The sequence below is a fragment of the Podarcis gaigeae genome, assembly GCF_964106915.1.
Source record: "Podarcis gaigeae genome assembly, chromosome: 6".
Lineage (NCBI taxonomy): Eukaryota > Metazoa > Chordata > Lepidosauria > Squamata > Lacertidae > Podarcis > Podarcis gaigeae.
In genome coordinates, this window is record NC_139682.1 from 49,873,955 (window position 1) to 49,894,325 (window position 20,371).

At 38.7% G+C, this 20,371-nt stretch overlaps 1 protein-coding gene and 1 long non-coding RNA gene across 22 annotated transcripts in view; one reads left to right on the forward strand and one right to left on the reverse strand.

Moving 5' to 3' along the window:
- The window catches only part of PTPRF (protein tyrosine phosphatase receptor type F), a 485,633-nt gene that overhangs the window by 362,971 nt on the left and 102,291 nt on the right, over nt 1-20,371 (forward strand). For all 20 annotated transcript variants that reach the window (XM_083742226.1, XM_083742229.1, XM_083742216.1 and 17 more), the window contains exon 6: nt 20,020-20,208. In XM_083742226.1, the coding sequence (XP_083598352.1) occupies nt 20,020-20,208 (189 nt within the window). The remainder of the gene's footprint in view (nt 1-20,019; nt 20,209-20,371) is intronic.
- LOC310846181 overlaps nt 1-20,371 on the reverse strand; it is a 394,522-nt gene that overhangs the window by 245,930 nt on the left and 128,221 nt on the right. The gene's annotated exons all lie outside the window — the stretch shown is intronic.

Below are 20,371 nucleotides of genomic sequence, written 5' to 3' on the forward strand. Positions count from 1 at the left end.
CTGGAAGCTATAGCCCCCTCAACTTCGTACTTAAAAGCAGCAGGATCTTATTGGGAGAATCTGTGGGCAGCAAGAAGTCCTCATATGCTGTGCAAGTTGCCAGATTGGCTAAATGGCATTCAGTGCCCTGCCAATTCTTTTCAGGTGATAGGAGAAGATTATAAAGTGAGGTGCCCAACGTGGGCTTTCTTGGTATCACAGTTGACATGCAATAGGAAAAAAGCAAGCCACTTTGTGGGTGTGCACAGGAGGTATGAGACATGGAAATTGCAGCATGGCCAAAGAGCAAGAAGAAGCAAAAGCCCAAGCCCCTCAGTTGCAGTATTGGAACAGATGTCCTTCAAGATAGATGGATTGTACAAATGTAACTGAACCCCATTGTTTTGGGGCTTTGGAGGAAGAGTAGACTCCTGTTTCCTTAACTGTCATTGGCTAGCTGCTCATATCTGTATGTGGGATGGGAATAGGAAAATTGCTTATGCCCTGCAGCATATGATTTCATTACTCTTATTGTTTTTAGCTTTTATAGCTGCAAATGTTATTAGATGTCATAAAATTGTCCAGTCCTTTTAAGTCCAGCCACAGTATTTGTCTCAATTTGCCAGCACATAAAGAAAAAAACAAAGCCCATCTCAGAAGAAATATGAACTTTTTTATATAAAAAAAACCAACTCCAAATTTTGAAACTCGCCCTGAAAATAATGAATAAGTTGATCTGTAATAATTTGAAAATGCAGTTTGCTTTAGTAAGATACAGCATTAGACTACCCTTTTTCACGTAGTCACAATGAAATCTTGTTTATCAAAGCTTACTGATATATTTAAATTTTAATACACCTTATATTGTTCTCTTCTTTTGAGAAAGTTGCTTAGTTTTGATAATTTTCTCAACTTGCAAGTATTATCTGAGACCTAATCTCTTTGTCCCACTTCCCATTTGTCATTTGGTCATTTTGCATCAGAGAAGGATGCAGTATGGCCCCTTGCTGTTACCAGGACAAGAGCGTAGCTGAGATTGTATAGTTGCAAAGCTAAAGAGGGAGGGTGAAAAAGGAGGCCTTAGCCCTTCATATTGGTGATTTTGTTTTGTTCTGCTTTTATTGATCATGTATGTATTCTTTTGAGTTTACAAAATTATTCAGCTCTGCAAATAGTAACTTTTCTAAGACAACTTACTGAGCTTTACTACACTTCACCCCAAGGTGGCTACACGTCCATCACTTCCAGGCTGTTTGGCAGGACTACTTGGGGGGGTGAAATTGATGGAGACTTATTCATTACAAGCTGCTCAGCAGATCACTGATCCATGTGCTGTTGGGCTGTGCCTCTATTTTCTGGGTGGACACATTTCTAATGAACACCTCATGCTTTTCTATTTTGCTTCTGCATAAGGCAACTGTGGTCAAGCTCAATACAAGAGACTCATTATTCAAACTCATTCTCCCTGGTGTTCATAAACCACCAGGGATTGCTTCAGTAAGCTTGTGATACAAATTTCAGTGCCAGTTCTGGGATACAGGTGGCCATGTCATTCCCTTCAATACCAGGGAACTTCCATGGGCATCAGTAATGCACAAAATTGGCTCATGTGATAGGTGTTATGAATCTTCTGGGTTGTCCACATCTGCTATAAATCCAACTTGATAGCACAGGTGGTAGAGCATAAGACGTTTAATCTCTGGGTCATGGGTTCAAACCCCAAGTTGGGGAAAAGATTTCTGCAAAAGCTGGGCTAGATGACCCTTGTGGACTCTACAATTCTATGATTCTATGAAATAATGGAAGTGTGGCCTTCTGCCTTCCCAATTCCAAAGGAAAGTGGCATGCTGTCATGGTCTAGAGTTCTTAGGCTGCTTGAGGAACAGCCCTTGGTGAGCTGTTACTCCATTAATAGAAAATATAATGCAAATATATGACAAGATGGTATAAGTCTACAAAAGCAATGCATTCTTCTTCTTCTTACCTCAGGGTTCAGAATCCTCTCAGGACGTTAACTTTAGAATTGGAAGTCTTAGATTTAGGGTATGGCTGCCCACAGCCTTGATCAAGATAGTAGGTAGACCATGGTCTTACAAGACAATGGAGATATTTAAGCTTAAATGTTTTTCTCTGTGTATTCTAAGGTTAAAGGTTTAAGAATAGGATTCTCAGTCCCTCTTGGTTTGTTCTTTTTCTTTTTCTTCATTCAAATGGGCATTCAGATATTGGTGACTGCTCAGTTACCAGAAATTTGAATCTATCTAAAAACCAATAAAACTATGAGATGTGTTATAATATAGACTAATATTGGGCATCTTAATATCATACACAGGTATTCTACCTTGTAAGTTTTACTCAGAAGTTACTATGCATAAATTCCATTATGTTAATATTTCACTTAATCAGTATTTCCCCAGAAATAGCTATTGAAAGAAAAAAATTGACACAGCTATTAACTAGAAACACATAACTATTTTTGCACTTTTCTCTGTACACTAGATTTCCTTGTAAAATACTTTTTTTCCATTCACTTACTGAGGGCGTTCACTTGCTGTGGTACCACTGGGATAAATCTTTTCAGTGTCTGGCTCTTATGTATGTCAGCGAGCTAGTTCAGGCACAGTTCTGTTTGAACTTTTGTATATCAAATAGTCAATGAACTTCACTCAAAGTGCTTGCTAACGAAACCACCCTGATTATCTGTGTTCCACCACGCTGTACATCAAACAAGGATCTGAAAGGGAAGGGTGGAACTGTTTCATGCCTTTAAAGACTAGAGAGTAAAGGCTGTGTGACAACCTCCTCTCTAATCTAGGATCTGGATGTGGTTAAAAATCTGATTGCTTACACTTCGGTTTTGATTCGGAAATTTATTAACTCTTCTTCATGTGCATCAAAGTTTACAATGCACCTTAAATGGCTGTGTATCTAAAAGATTAAACTGAATCAAGGACAGAACTATTAAGGTGTGTAGAAATTGTGCATCAAAGTTTAGAATGCACCTTAAATGACTGTTTGCATGAAATATGAAGTTAAATCAAGGGCAAAGCAATTAAGTTGTATAATAATTGAAAGAGGAAATTAATTGTCTTTAATCTGGCATAAATCCCAAGGACTTCTATTAAGAATTCTGGACCTATTTATAATTAGCTAGGCCTCATAATATGCTGGTTTCCAGAGGTTGGGGGTATGTGCTTCTGATATGAATGATGCTACCATGTACAGATATAAGCCTTCTCTGCCTAAAGTCTTACTGGGTTGAGTGTTTCTAGACACCAGTACACCTCATAATAAATGACATAACATCACTTTGTCATAATTCATAGACACAATCATTTTGTAGCAAATCAGCCTGCTTGGAGGTGGTGATGGCAGCCATTATTTTTGTATGGATTAATGTGGGACTTTCTGCTTGTAGGCCAATTCTTTTTCCATTAAACTTCATTTGAGTGTGCTGAATGTAAGCATGGTTGTTGGGCAAGTGTGTTGACAATAGCCTAGTTTATGTTAGATAGGGCAGAACAAGCCAGGCATTATGTGTTGTGGATTCTGTATTCTGACTGTCACATGGGAGGAACAGGTTAAGTCCTTGTGATTTTCAGAAAAGAATTAACCCAAACATTACAACATGGAAAAGAATGTAGTGTGTATTACAGTGCTCATTCATCAGCCCTTACATGTAGGTGCAGAATGATAGGCAATGGTTTCTGTGTAGCAGTGCTAGTTAATAAGCAGTATTAGGAGAGACAGGAAAATGAAAATCCCTTCTTGGAAACTAGCAGTGTGCCATCATGTGATGTTGGATCAGGAAACAGGGATTTTGGGGTATCTCTGCTCTGAGTATTTAGTGAAATCCACTAGATTTTAAGGCTTTTTCTCTCCATGTGCCTAGAAAGTAAAAGTCTGCCCTATTTTTATTATCTAGAGCAGGGTGAGGAGAGCTGCAGGACTAAATTCGTAGCATTAATGCATTTGCATGCACCTTCTCAAGGGACCAAGTGCTGCCTAATTAGAAGAGTTTTGCCTATTGCCCAGGTCAGTGACTACATAGGCTACTCAGAGGAAATCTCCAGCACATATTCTTACATGGCTGTCCATTTTTGAGCAGCAGAATATTAGCCTGCAAAATTAATGTTGTGCAGCTGACATGATAGAACACCAATGTAAATAATATCAGAAGTTGCACTTATTTGTGACTGTGTGAGAAGGTACAATATGATAGTGGATTTCCTTGTGCTTCAAGTATACAAAGTCCATTGTTTCACCTTATATTGACCCTCATCTTGTTTGCAAGTTGCCAGCAGGAGGTGGAAGCATTCATGCAGGGCCAGTCCAGGAGCTTTTGCTGCTTCAGAGAAAACAAAAAATGTTTCCATCTTTCCATCTGCCATGGTTGACTCCTCCATGCTCATTTGCCACAGCTGCCTCTTACCATGCCTGCCTGCCACAGCTGTCTTCTCCACTGCCACCTCCTCTGCAGCGTGCTGCTGCCACCACCTCTTCCTGCACAACCCTCTGTTGCTGACAAGGAGGAGGTGTCAGTGAGCAGGCCTGGAGGAGACTGTAGTGGTGGCAGATGGGCATGGTAGTAGGGAGTATTGGGTGGGTACAGAGGAGACCGGATCTGCTGGCTGAGGCAAGTGCCAGCTCTGTTTTCATGTGTTCAATAGTCCTGAAGAGTTGTATAGGTGATGGACTGAAGATGCAGTAGTAGTCTAATTCGTTTAGTGTTGCATGCTACACTTGAATTGCTGGGCTGTGAAAAGTATACACTTCATGCGTTGCTTTCATTATTTTGCCAGATAGAGAAGCAGACATTCAAACCCTCAAGAATCTAGAATTGATCTGAGACTGCTTTCTCTCAATAATAATTCCAGTGCCAAAGACATATACTGACTTTAAAATCTGAGGGAGAAGCAATTATATTCTGTAAGAAAAATGAATCCCCTTAACTCTCTTATTTGACTGAATACCGCATACAGTGTCTCTGAGACTCCCACAGTGTGTTGATTGAATTTAGGGACCATTTCATCATTGAAAAGTTAAAGAGAAGCACCCTTCTGTCTGTGCCCTAAAATGAGAAATACCTGTCCTGCCGAATGGTTTGATGTTTTGTTGATGAAAACACTGGCAGCCTTTGGATGGGTGGAGGAGCATTTTTCACTTCTATGAACATCGGCATGTGCAGCATCAGCAGAAATACAGGAAATACAATTTTGAAGTGTTGTGTTGGAATTTTTGTTGATCTGCTGTATTGGGTTTGTATTGATGCACACAAAGGAGGGGAATAAATACCCTGATCCCAAGATTCTGGCATGATTCCTCTGTCAACCTGCTGCTTGTTTGAAATGTTATTTTTAATTCATGAGGTGTTTGTTTTAAAGCCCTGTCTGAAATTACTAACCACAGATTTTTACAGTGCATGTTTCAAAAAACTGGATGGTGTTTCAGTGCTGTGGATAAAGACTGAGATCCTAGTACCTAATATTTTGGTTAACAAACTCCTCCCAGTAAACTCTGATCAGTTACATCAAGCCAATATTATAAAGCATTACTTGTTAAGATTATTACTTTATTTATGCTTGTATCCAGATCACTGGCTTCCTATATGCATATCTCTCTGCCATGACTATGTAGCCTTTGCAAGGTGATTAATATGACCAAATACCAGTGCCTACATTTCAGCAGGAGTCGCAAGATCATCATTACATGTTATCAGTGCTTTTTTCTAAAAAAAAAAATTGTTTAGGGGTCCTCTCATTTTCCTACTCATATTGAAATACTGCCCCTTAATGAGGCAAAACTTAGATTCACAAAATGTTTAGGGGGCATGCACACCCTCGCGTACCCCCAGAAAAAAGCACTGCATATTATAGATGTTTCTCTTACAGTTAAGAGAGAAAACAATTTATAGACTTGGTTCTTTAAAAAATAGTTTGTATTTGATTTCACATCTATTTTTTTTAACAGCAAAATAATGGTAGTTTTCTCTGACTTACGCCCCTTACCCAGTATCAAAAACATTGCAATAGCAGAACCAGAATCCTAATATTTTATATTTTGCTAAACTGGCTAACTAAGACAGCAATCCTAACCTCACTTAACTGAGAGTAGATCTTACTGAATTCAATAGCATATGATTAGAGCTGTGTTGAAAGTTTGCTCCAACCCAGTAAATTATTCTGCTGTGATTCTTATTCATAGATTCAGCTTATGCTAGGTGGTGTACTTAAAAGCTCTGGGTTTGTGGAAGTTTTGCTAGACCCAGATTTGATCCTGGATACCCAGATTACATTCTATTGCTGGAGAGAGTAGATCAGGCCATGATGGCATATGGTATATCTAAGTTACAAGGGGCTGCCTTTGAAAAGTTTCTGGGAAATTCACATTGTAAAAAATGTAGCACCCAGATTGATGGCTACAGCTGAGTTTTGAGAACATGTCAGCTCACTATTCAAACGGCATTGGTTCCCGAAATTTCTCTTGTAGTGTAAGAAGCAAACATCGTAAGGCTACTCAATGAATTCATGTCCAAACTGAAAATTTGAACTGAGGGCTTCAAATCATTATTATTTACTACCCCCCCCCCCACCATATCATGCTGCCTTGTGGGAGAAGCGACACTGCTGCTATGTTATTATCTGCTGAAGGTACAGTACAGGGAATGGCTGTGTTATAGATATTATAGAAAGGCATGATCAGAAAACATTAGCACTTTAAAGGTGAGCACTATCAGCCTTCACAGCCTAAATTCCATTTGAATGGCAAATATGCCCATAGATTATTTAGTTAATTGGATAATCAGCCTGGTTTACATAATTCTGCTGAAGGTGAAGCTATCATAAGATGAACATTAATTCCTGAAAATAAACCCAAACTGATCATGTCCCAAACCTATCAGAGGCAGCTAGTGACCCAAAATCTTCTCTCTATCCTTTCCTGTAGCTCAAAGTAGAAACAGTTAGACTTTAAATCCACTTGAGTGACAACAGGAATGCTTAATGTTAATATGGGGCCAAACTTTTAGATATTCAGAAGATTGATGCTGTCAGATTAATGTATTTCCTACATCATTTTTCATGTGTTAAGCATAAACTAGACTCAAATGGATCAAAATCAATGATCCATTAATTTTAATAGCAGGTTACATTAATGTTATATGGAAATGCTTTATTGATTATGTTGCTAAAAATGAAAATCTCTATACTAATAGTATATCACACCAGTGCAGATGAACAAGTCAGAAAATCCATGATAAATTAGCAGAGAAGTTAGAAAATATAATTTAGAAGTAGCCAAAGCAATTCCTTTTCCACAAACATTGGCTATTTTACTTTTATGAATAGGTTTTTTAAATGCTCTGATGGTTTTGTCACAATGATAGTCACATACAAACTGAATTAAAATTGCTTCAAGTGTTGGGGCTTCTCATGTCAAATATATTACTTTAAATTCTTGCTTTGTGTGATGTGTTCTGGGCATTATTTTGAGCTGGTTATAACATAATTTAGTTCTCACAGTTACATATGGAAATCAGATGAGTCCTAAAGAACTTGGAAACTTGCCACTATTTTTTGGCATTTCTGTTGGTCCCAATAAATGTATTGCTCAACTAGATTTTTTAAAGGGTTTTGATTTTCTCACGTACCAACATGACTACTTTTTGTTTTTATGTACCTTGGAGAATACCAAATCTAGCTCTTCAGGGCAGCATCTACAACTAGAGTAAGATAATTTGCTACCAACTGAAAATGGACTTTGGATTGGACAGCTTTATCCCTGCTAACCATTTGACACTATGTTTTTTGATAGTGTATATTTTGTTTTTGTCCAGTACACCTTCAAAACTAATCTCTAGTTTTGATAATGCTGCTATATTTGTCTTTTATTCTGCTAATTAGGAACCTATGTGTTTCATTTAAGGTGTTGGACAGATCTAGGTAACACCTGGAGTTTTGTTTTCAAAAATAGGAAGTAGTTATTGCTTTTTGTAAATCACAGAATCCTAGTGTGTAACCTCATATCTTCAGTCCTTATCAGAGACTTATTCAGCCTGCAATCTATTATCTTGGAAATGAGTTTACAAACTGACCTTATGACTACAATATCCAGCCTAATTTTGGTTCTTATTTTTTCCTTCCCCATACCTACATTATGTATCGTATTTCCTAATGAATAGTTCTGCTACTATTATATGACATTTTTTATTAGTCCTGTGATAAATATATTGCCTAGTTGTGGATTTTGGATTTTTTACCAAAACCACTACATTTTCTTTTTATGGGTTATCTCTGTTCAAAAGATAAGCCTATAAATGGAACCTTAGATTGGGTTAATATAGACAGTCATCTAGGTGAGTAAGAATCACCTTCAAGCACCAGTCAAGAAAGCTTCCAGCTGATGTTGTGCTACAAATCACTTCCTAGGGCACTGAAGATCTGGAGAAGTTTGTGGATTTATTTCCAGGCATTCTAGATCACTGTTGTATTCTGCCTATGATCATCTGTGGAAAGTTAAATGGATAATCCATTCCAGTGCAGTTTTGCTATATATGTGTACTCTTTCACTACCAAATGTCACATGAATGCAAAATTTTGCAACTAGTTCAGAATTGGTACAACTGCATACTTTTATTTTAAGAAGTTCACCTTTGAGTACATCCCACGTATATTACAAAAACTGCCCTCTCAAGTTTAAGAGAAGTAGCAAAGCTGTCCTGATGGATTTTGCTTTCACTTTCACTGTCTCACATATAAGCATATGCATATCCTAATTTTTTGTAACTTGTCTATTGCTGGATGATTTGCAGGAAAGCAGAAATTTAGGATGTGATCAAGTGGATCCTGAAAAGGTAGCATGAGTAATTCTGATATAATACTTCCATGTGTATTCTTTCCATGGGATCATGATTTCTTTTAACCATGGTTTGTTCAAACAAGCAGACAAGCAAACGAGCCATGGCTGGTTTCTCCAAAGCTTGGTTTGTTTTCCAGCTGTTCTTGCCTCATGCCCCTGTAGCTTGGCAGGTATCTACAGTAGGGTGGTCAAACAATGCATGGTTAAGCAAGACTGTTGTGTTAGGACATAACACCAAACCATAGTAAAAATAAGTGTGGTTGGTGTCTGTCTGTCTTGGGAGACAATGGAAGAGTGCACCTTCGGGAACAAAGTCAAACTGTTGGATAGTTACAGTGCCTGCTGGAACGACATGGGAAAGTCATGCTTTGTTGCAGCTGGGGCAGATGAATGCAGCAGATGCAGGTGTACCATGGCATTTCTTCTTGCTGCACTGCTCCCAGCAGTTACTCCTCCTCTGGTCACTTCTGTTCATAAATAAGCAGCACAGAACCACAGTTTCACATTGTGATTTGTTACCAGAAAACAAACCATGGTCTGCTGGGCTGGGTTCAGACACTGGAACAAACCACACTGTAGCTGAACAAGCCATGAATTAGTCTAATGTATAAACCAGGCCATTGTCAACTTTAGAAACCAAATTTATGCATAATATTGTATCTAAAGGAGATTTCTGCATTAAAGTATATAAAAGCATGAATAGCTCCCAATCATTTCCTTTTCAGGACAGTCATAAGTAATGTTAAAAATTTCTCTAACTTCTGTTTTCCTTGTGGATTCATCCAACCAGTCATTTTAATGAAACAGTGTGATTTCAGATATTTTCTTTTTAAAATATTTTTAATTAAAACCACAAGAACAGAAGTTGGCCTTTCTGAAAATCAATTACTACATAAATACTTCATTCAGTTGCCTAATATTAAACTAATATTAAACAAACCTAAACTGTATGTTTGTCTTTTGGTGTGTAGAAAAGCTGGGGGTCTGAAATGGTGTAAGTCTGTGTTGTGCTGCATAATTCTGTTGACATGTTTGTAACAATGGGAAAGAGGAAAGCCTCTTCCTTGCCTGATGGCAAAAAAGGTGAAACAGGAGAGCTGAAATTAGTACCGACATACTTGCTTGCTGTCCCTAGAGCTTCTGCTGCCTCTTAGAATAGCAACTATATCAGATAATGAAAAATAGAGGCTCACCAGCCAGTCTAGCTCCACGGTTGAAAAGGTATCAGAGGTTTGTAAATTTTAGATAATTAATAATCCAGTATTATCCACTGCTGGATAATTAATATTCAGTAGTTAATGCTGCTAATTAATATCCAGTAGTTAATACTACTAAGAAGGTTAAATAGTAGTTTCCTGGCAGTGAAGATAACACTCTCCTTTTGCTAGATTTTGATGACGATTTCCTTGGCTAGATCATAGCTCTACTGCTTTGTAGAGGGGAGGGGCAGATGAAATACAAATCTGGTAAAATAAAAATAGTATTCCTAACCTCAAGAGAGTGAACAGCCACAGGTGATTTGTCTAGTATTTCTCTTGACAGTTTGCCAAAAGGCTATTACCCTCTTGTTGCATATGGGGGTCTTAGAAAATACTGCAATAAATATTTGATACACAGAGCATAGAGCTGGAAGAAATTTGTTGAGAGAGAGGATTAGCAGATGTCGTTCATTTTCACGCTTATAACTTGATACTACACAGTGATTTGTAATTAGAGGGTTAAAATGGATTAGCTTGAATGAAAATGAAATTCAAACTGCAGAAAGTCTATATGAGCAAGCAGGAATGAAGATGCAGCCTCATAGTGCAATAGCACAAGATTTGAACTTGATATGCTATAGTGGAGGGCTATATTATTCAGTTAAATAATGTGATATATATTTATTATTTCATTTATCTACCACTCTTCATAACAATATGACAGCATGGTTTACAAATATAACCAAATACAGAACCACATCAGTCAATAAGAACAATATTAAAATCTGCTCCAAACAACAGTGGGATAATATTTTGATTTATTATATTTATATACCACCTTTATATTCAAAGGATATCAAGGTGGTGTACATGGTTCTCCTCCTCCCCATTTCATCCTCACAACAACCCTGTGAGGTAGGCTAGGCTAAGAGATGGTGGCTGACCCAAGGTCACGTAGCGAACTTCATGGCTAACGGGGGATTCAAACCTTGCTCTCTTTCTCCCAGGTCCTAGTCCAACATTCTAACCCATTCCCTCATTGCGAGAAGCAAAGCTACAGGGAACCAGGCAGAGGGCCTTCTCGGTAGTGGCGCCCGCCCTGTGGAACGCCCTTCCATCAGATGTCAAAGAGATAAACAACTACCTGACATTCAGAAGACACTTGAAGGCAGCCCTGTTCAGGGAAGTTTTTAATGTGTGACATCTTAGTGTATTTTTGGTCTTTATGGAAGCCGCCCAGAGTGGCTGGGGAAACCCAGCCAGATGGGCGGGGTACAAATAATGTATTGTTATTGTTGTTATTATTATTATTATTATTATTATTCCACACTGGCTCTCTTAATATGACTAATCAACCATTCAGTAAATCAAAGGTCTCAGGGACCAGTGTGAAACAACTTAAAAAGTCCCACTTGAATAAGTGCATCTTAAGTAACAAGTGAAACTGAAATAAAAATGATACCTGACACACCTACAGAGATAGGGAATTCCATAAAGAGGGTGCCACAGCAGAGAAGGCCCTAGCTTGGGACACTGCTCCTCAGACTTAGCCTGTAGGCAGCAACACAAGAAGCCCTTGGCCAGTGATCTGAATTGTCAAGCTGGCACATACCAGGAGATGTAGTCGGTCAGGTACTTGAGCCCCAAGCCATTATTGTCAGCATCAATACTTTGAAGTCAGCTCAGTACCTAAAAGGCACACAGTGCAGATTCTGGGGAATATGACTTATTTAGCATGCCATTGAACTGAGCAGTGGTGTTGTTATTACCCTCTGGCCCCATTTAATACAGGGAAGGCCCAAAAGTTGTCCATGAGGGAATATAACCATTGGGCGGAAAATTATTTCCCACTCCTGTCTTATGGCTTCCCATTTTTCATCTAGGAACATTAAAATTGCCTCCTTGTTGAGTCAACCTGTCCATTATATTTTTGTCCAGAATATGACCAGAATTGAATGCTGCAGTAGAAAAGCACGAGACAATTATAGTGCGAGCCATTTCCTACCATCTAGAGAATTAGTTTAGGGGCACTTAAAAGACTAAGGGTGTATTTCCTATTAACAACCTCGTCTTCTTTTGATTTGCCAATTTGTTCTTTATTGGTGTTGGATTTTTTATATATTTTTAAAAATGCAATAAGCCTTTAGAAGTTTGGGCTGACTCAGATGATTTCTGTGTGTGCGAACAGTTATTCTTTAGTTATTTTTCAGGTACCAAATATTTGTTTATGTTCTGCTCTTGTCTTTTGTTTCATGTGGTTAAATTCCCTAGAGATGATCCTCTTAAAAGCTTCTTATTTCCCTGAGAATGGAGCATTTTGAAAATGTACCTTCGGTGTGTCCCTTCGGAGTGCCACATCACAGTCTGTTGGCGGGGTTGTCATTAGAAGCTGCTATGTATTTCTGTTGCTAGGAGTAACCTGAATTATTTGCCTTCCTCATGGTTGATGCTAAGTTGTTTTTGAACTCCTTGTTTTATGGACCTCTCCTTTTGTTTCTTGGGTACTCTTGAGGTGTGCTTGGCTTTGGCAGGAACAGACCCTCACTTGTTCCCTCAAGTCCATAGTATATCACCTACGCATGCATTGCTTGCTTTACTACACTTCCCTGCCAACATGTGCTAATATTATTATTTTTTAAGAGTCACTGTTCTCACCCCTACAAATTGTTCATAGAAATCTCTTAGTTCAGTTGTAGTCATGCCTGACCAGCATTGGACCTCTTGCCACATAACCTGTAGTCATTCCTCTGGCCCTTGATCTGCTCTACTGCTCTTGACTGCCTGGCCTTAATTGAGCAACAGCACCATGTCACCAACTTAAGGCTATATATTCAGCAAACAGAAGGAGTGAAGTGTAATGTGCGTTGGCATCTTAGAAGCTTGAACCTCCCATTAACAAATGTTTTAGTTTCTCAAAATGTTATAAATTATCTCATTTATCTAGAGCATAATAACTTATTTTCTGTTAAAACATTCAGAGTGGTATACAAACGATCAAAACAAAACAAATGGTATGTATAAAAAGCAACAGTAATAACATACCATTCTAATTAAACTAAAAATGCTCCGTAACAAAATATTCAGAAGCTTGTGGGAAAACAGAAAGGCACTTAAGCTTGGCTGCAATCCTCAGAAGGTTGTTCTAAATCTTAGTGTGAGCACATGTAGATCTTCACTAAGTACCGTAGATTTTATCTAGAGAATAACTTCCCTAACTTGATATACAGGAATATGAAGCTGAATATGGAGGGAAAGCATGTCATAAGGTGTTCATTCATTCGTTCATTCATTCATTCACCTGGAAAGTTAGCCCATCTAGGAGAAGGAAAACTCTGATCCTAAAGCCTTGCGGAGTATCTTTGGGAGAAGAAAAGATGGAGTAAACCCTTCACAAATCTAGAGTGGAGTCCCTAAGACGGTTGGATGGTGCCTTGTATGCCTCCTTCTGGCAACTCGTGTAGCCAAGCTGGTGTCAAATGTATTGCTCTGCTTTCCTTTGGATCACATCAGTGAGGCCAAAAGGGAAATTGTATTGTTTGGGCAGCAGCCTCCATAAACCCTGCTCAGACTTGTGCCCTGGGAAGGTCACTTTTGTGCTGCTAATGCAGCCGTTTGTCATCATCCCCAGAGGAGCTCTCTCTCGACAGATGGATACCAATAACAGCAATATATTTTGAGTGAATATGTTGATAATGATAAATATTCTGTGCAATTTCTTTAAAAATATTCTGCACAAGTATGGAATCAATATGGTATATAGCACAAAACTTGGAAGCCTGCAAATGTGTAGGCAGTGTTTGAGGGGAGAATTTTGACAGTTGTGTGACAAGCAGAAAGGAAACAGTACAGCTTTTCCTGACGTGGTGTGAAGAGATAGGGAAATGGCACCTGGCAAATGCCTCTTATGCTGCTTTTAAATGCCTAGTTTTATCGCACTCCTATCTCCCCTAACTCTCAGTCTGTTATCCACACCCTATTGTCCTCTGTCACGGCAAAGTGGCACTATCCATTGTCATTTATCAACCCTTTCCATATTAGGCCTTCTCAGGTCCGTAGTACCCTCACTTATCTTTTTGGAGTAATTAAAAATGAATGCAAGTGGAACTTAAAGGCCAAAAATTACTTTTTTTTTTTTAAGTCCTACTAAGCATGTGACGACTACAGCACAGATCCTTTTAGAAAGGTAAGTGGTCTTCGCACAAACTGATAAATGTAGTTTTTTTCCAGACTAATGAGGAAAACCACCCAGGGGAAGAATACGTGGCTAAAAAATTTCAGACATGAAAGTTATTTGTTTACATTTTTGAGATAGTCAGGCATTTTCTTGAGTCTACCTCCTACCTTCCTCCTTGGGTTTTTAGTTCTTAATTTATTTCTCTTGCATCTTGATAGCTTAAATACTCAAAATAATGACCATTTTCCTTATTCTGATTTGCATCATTCCTGCCAATATAAAGATGAGCTGATTGCTATGGTATGATTGACCCGTTATTTGTGAGAGCCTGAAGTATATTCACAGTGTGCCTACTGGTCTGTCATTGTTTTTTCATGTAATTACTTTGGGTTGTGTCTAGTGCTAGCCCTACTAATGAACTAATGAACACTAGGTTCATTCATTTCAATGAGTCTGCACTCAAGTAGGACTAGTTCTGACTACAACTTTTTGTCTTTCATCTAAATGCATTCAAAGGATTAACCCAGATTTTCTAATGTTGATGCATAATATCTGAGTAGCAGTATTAAAGAGTCTCCAAATTATTATGCATATTGCGATTTTTCATACCATATGTCCATAAACAGTTTCTACACTATAGTATTATAGGTATTTTGGAACTACATAAATGTGGGATTGTTTATTAATCAAGCATCCTATAGGACAGAATATATAACTAACCTTCAGAGTCCAGAATGAACCTGGACCTTGTATAATATTACCAGCTATGAATATTCAGAAATTTTCTCTTATTCCTAATCAGAAAAATGTCCAAAGAGCTCATTTGGGATTGCATTATTTATCTTGGGGAATCTGAAACTGATTTTTGAAATCTGAATAAATTTGCTGCATAGTACTAAAATTACTATTACTAGATACTAACACCCATGAGGAATAATGAGGAGCTTGTGGGGGGGGAGGGTAAAAAAATCCCCTCCCACTTCATGGTGCTTAAGTTTTCATGTTCAGAACACCCTTGAGTTAGCCACAAACCTCCCCTTCTTTTTGAACTTCTTGTTTAAAACGAAGTCTAGAGATGTGTACCTCACCCTATTTCTTTCCCCATCCAGTTACAGATAGGTAGCCGTGTTGGTCTGCCATAGTCAAAACAAACAAACAAAAAATCCTTCCAGTAGCACCTTAAAGACCAACTAAGTCAGTTCTTGGTATGAGCTTTCGTGTGCATGCACACTTCTTCAGATTCAGATTCTGTGTATCTGAAGAAGTGTGCATGCACACAAAAACTCATGCCAAGAACTGACTTAGTTGGTCTTTAAGGTGCTACTGGAAGGAATTTTTTTTGTTTTTCCCCATCCAGTTCACCCAATTCTAATTAAACCTCCAATGCATGCTCGTGCACGCACCCATTCACAAACCAGTTTGTGCTACAAAAGGGGCTACGAAACCCTAACAATTTAAAGCAGCATTGTGGAACATCTTGGGTGTGCCTGCAGAATAGGTCCACTGGCCTTTCCTCAGGCCCGCTCTCCCCCCCCCCAACCCCCTGTCAGCTGGACAGTACAGCACATAGCATGGAAGAAAAGCAAGCTGCCCATGGAGGAAAAGATCACACTCCATGGGCAATTGGCAGCATTTCTGCACTGCATGTTGAGAAATTTTTAAACCCCTGAAGATGTATCCAATGTGTAAGGAAGGGTTATGGGCTGTCGGTCCACGTTTTCTTAGATGTGTGGAGTCTTTATTGGTTAAGCAGAGAACTCTTTTCCTCTTAGCACAAAAAGAAACTGAAAAAGTGTGAAAAATGTCCATAAATATGTTTGCAGTTTTCTTTAACATTTTTGAAAGAGGATTGTGATAAATGTGCTTACATAAATGGGATTTTTGTGGAGGAGGGAATTCACAGGTACCCATTTGTAATGACCTGCAAGGCTTTTGTACCTGGGTCAAAACAGTCTAACAGGCATCTGTCACATCATGGTGCTTGCTCTTGACTAATGTTCTCTATTAATGAAAATGAAGAAACACAATTGGCAGATCATTCAGGTATGGGTAAGAACTGTCACTCAGATTGAAAATAATTGCATCCACAGTAGAGATCGCAATAATAGTTTCCAGAAGTCTTTGTTTAAAAACATAAATGTGTTTCTTTCCTTACTGCCAAAGAACAACGCCACCAAGAGCAAGAGTTCTCTGGCCTCCTCCTAATTTCACCTTTCAGAATCCAGGTTCAGATGTACGGATGCAATAGCAAATTAATTTAAAGAGAATATGATTCCATCCCAGTCTTTTGATTTCCAATTGAACCATACAACTGTTTATGTGGCAGCAATATGGTAAGCCCATTACCACTTGATAAATTTTGTTCTGCAACTAGTCTTGTGGGTGCTTTGGCACATGGGTGTAGAATTGAATCCAGTTTGTGGGCCTGACCTTTACCTCCCCTTCCATTCCAGATCAAGTTTAAGAGGTGGGTGTGGCTCACGTCTCCTATCTTCTTGTAATGACTTCACTAAGCTAGCCAGGACAATTTGTATGCCTGTCCCACACCAGATGTCCTATCTGACGTCAAGTGTACAGCAGATGGGCATAGCTTGGCTAAATCAACCTAGCAGGTCAAATGGAGAGGCCTGGTGGGCCTATTGAAGCCTGTGGACTGGAGGTTCCCCCACTGCTGCTTTAGTAGGTCCTCATTACATGTTGAGTTCCTTATGTTCCAGCTCAACTCTTCTTCTTACTGAGCTTTCCAACAGGTGGTATGAGAGATGTCAGTGAACTCACAAAGCTAATCACTGCCAGAAATTAGGAAAGACCACTTGAGGCAGTTTCACTTCATCTCCAACATCTTGTTTAAAATGTTCACATGAAACATCCCTTAGTCATGAACAGCAGTATTGTAGAAAGAGCTTAATTTGGTGGGGCGGAAGGGCTATGTGTAATGCTTATTTTGCATCGCTTTGTCCTGTTTAGCTGTCACTGCCATGAGTAAGTCCTGATAACATGTATTTTCTCTACTGCAGCTTGAAATGGCAACATTGGACTACGTTAATTCACTGGGTCTTTGCTTCGTGTATTCTCACATACAAACTGGGAAAGACTGCAAAAGGCTTAGAGATTAAATTTGATCACTTGGAGGGTTTGGCCTCCCTGGATTAACCACCTATTTTATATTGCAGGCAGCAAAGGTGCAGCTGTAATTCAGGCACACTTGGCTAGTTCCAAAAGACTGTTTTTGTTTGCTATTCTTTGTGTATGCCTTTGCAAGCTAAGCTGTGTCTCGTGATACTCTTCTATATCCCTGCTTTTGTTTAATTTTGTACTGTAGAGGAGTGTGTGTTGTGGTTGTATTGGTGCTGCTGTTTCTTGTTTTTGAATGCTAGCTCTGGTGTCTTTCCAGTTAAGCTCTGTGTACCTTTTGTCTTTGAAAATCAATGGAGAGCAAATAAAAAAGAACTAGTTTTCAGTGGTACCTTTTGCACAAAAACCCTTTTATGTTTGCTAGTGAAGAGGCGGTTTCTCGGGATGCCAGACTTTGCATACAAAAAATGGCTTGGGCTCTTATTAAGCTTCAGTTGCTTTTTTTTTTGGTATTTCTTTTGAAAATTATAGATACCCACCATAGCCCCTTAACTCTGCGAAGTCAGAAACCAGATTCATTTCAATGTTCTCTCATGCTATAGAATATGGAAAAAGTAGTGTCTGCAAAGTGGATTTTTGACAGGATAGCAGACAAGGACGCCTGATAAAATGTGAATATTTTATTTGCACAATTTTGCATTGCCCTGTAAATAAATAGGTTGACCATTCAGAGATAAGCAGAATAGAGGAGAAGGCTGGAGGGACTAAAATGTTATGCAAATCATGAATATGCAGATTGGACATAGGAAGTTAACATGAAGGACAGAAGTATAAAACACTTAGACTTTGTTCATACAACACTTTAAACCGTACTTCAACTAAATGTTGCTTTAAATGTGAACACACAGCATGTGCTGGTGCATGCTGCTAAAATCACAGACCATTTGCTCTTCTTCTACCCACCATGTGGGAAGGAAGAGTAGAATGCTTGACTGTGTAGTCTATAAAAGCACAGGTTTGTCTTAATCCAGTAGGATGGAATGATTTCTGTAGCTCACAAAATTTGAGCCCCATTTCTAAATACAGAGGCCTGCTCGGAAGAAAAATGGACATTATTGGGATAGAGCTTCTTCGAGAGTCGGTGCTGGAAATAAAGGACTACCAAATAAAGGATTATCAAAAAGACTGGCAGAGAGAAATTGAAAGAGGTTTAAAAGCCTCTGGTGTTTGGGATCCAGGCTGAGAAATGGACGTATTTATGGATACTGGTTTGGGGATCCAAACCGGGAAAGGGAGGGTGAGATTTGGGAATCCGAAAGGTGATATAATCTGTTAGATTTTGTTTTTATGTTTATTTCTTTTTTGTAACTTTTATGGAATGTGGAAAATCGAGGAAGAGGAATTTGGGCCGACTTTAGGAAAAAGGTTTAAGATTAAGTTAGAATTGGGTGTCTGTTAAATTAAATTGTTATAAGGTTTTAAAGATAAACCGGGGAATGAAAGACAGAAGAAAAAGGAAATAAATAGTATGGTTTAACAAAATTATTAAGTTAAGGTTGTGAAATAAGATAAGAACTTGCTGAATAGATAGTAAAGAAAATATAATACAGAAGGGGGAGGGGGAGGAGGTCGAGGAAATAAGGTTCAGGAGAATTTTTTTTGAAATTATACATGTTTGTATGTTTTGGTTTGTTTATGTATGTATGTTGTTTTGTCTTTAACTTGTGTTGGAAAATCAATAAAAAATTATTAAAAAAATGAATGATTTCTGTAGCTCAAATATCCAGATAAGAACGCCAGCTGATGTGGGACTGGCTGGTAAGAAGAGATATAACACTCTAGTTTTGCTTAAGTATCTGCAAACAAAAGGATGACATGAGAATAAATGAGGTTCTAGTATTTTAAGAAGCTTTTAAATGGTGTTCTGACTTTTCTCATATATTTGTCTGTCTTGCTTGCAACTCATGTTTAGCAGAGAACAGTACATCTTGCCTAAGATGTGAGGAAATGTGCTGAGCTTAGGAGATATTTGCTGAAGTGCTGCTCTGGAGCATTTGGGGGTTTTCTGTACAGGCCTCATAATGGCCTCAGCTACACTTACCTGTAAGGGTAGTACAGCTACTGCAGATAGAATTACCTTTTTCTCTCACTGCTGAATTTTCTTTTTTCAAACTGTTCATCATAGTGATACTTTCATCTTATAATAGAGCAGTAAGCCACGGCAGGGTGTACATTGCTCATTTTCTGCACGCCTCAGGTATCTTCAATTGCCTGGGAGAGTTTCTGGCAGCTTCTTAATGTGCACCCTGGCATGGATTGGTGCAATTGCTTTGGCTTGTTAATTTTACATTCATTTGTTCATCATAGTCATTTAATAATCATATGTGCCTTTGGAAGATCAGGACAACATGGGGGAAATTCAGTGAAAACTGAAATGAAAAATACTTGTCAGAGATTTGAGCTGCCTCTTCACTATTTTTGCTATGCTTATTGTTTGAGAGTCATATATACAGATATATTGTTTGAATGGGTGAGCTACTGTGGAATCATGGACTCACGCCAATCTACATATATGTACAATTGCATGATCAAGCTTAGGAAAATAGGTTTGCCAGAGGAGTCACCTGTGCACAGCCCTGATTGGCTGGTGCTTGCAATATTGCAAACCAATTTCCTGTTTTGGAATTTTGTCCCATTGCTACCTGGTAACATGATTCTCTTTCTATTGTGTTTCAGAGAACCAGATCCCATCTGGCTTTCCAACCATAGACATGGGTCCACAGCTCAAAGTAGTAGAGAAGGCCCGCACTGCTACAATGCTCTGTGCTGCCAGCGGTAACCCTGACCCTGAAATATCCTGGTTCAAAGACTTTCTTCCTGTGGACACAGCCACTAGCAATGGCAGAATCAAACAGCTCCGTTCAGGTAAAACAATAAAGTCTTCTCATTTCCTGACCCGACTCCACCCCAAATCTTTCTCTACAGGAAGCAACTGTGGTATTTTGTACCTAGATTGTGGGGTTCACTTTTTCACCCAACTTCTGCTACGTTTGAAACATTGTGTGATACGAAGAAAGATTTGGGTGAG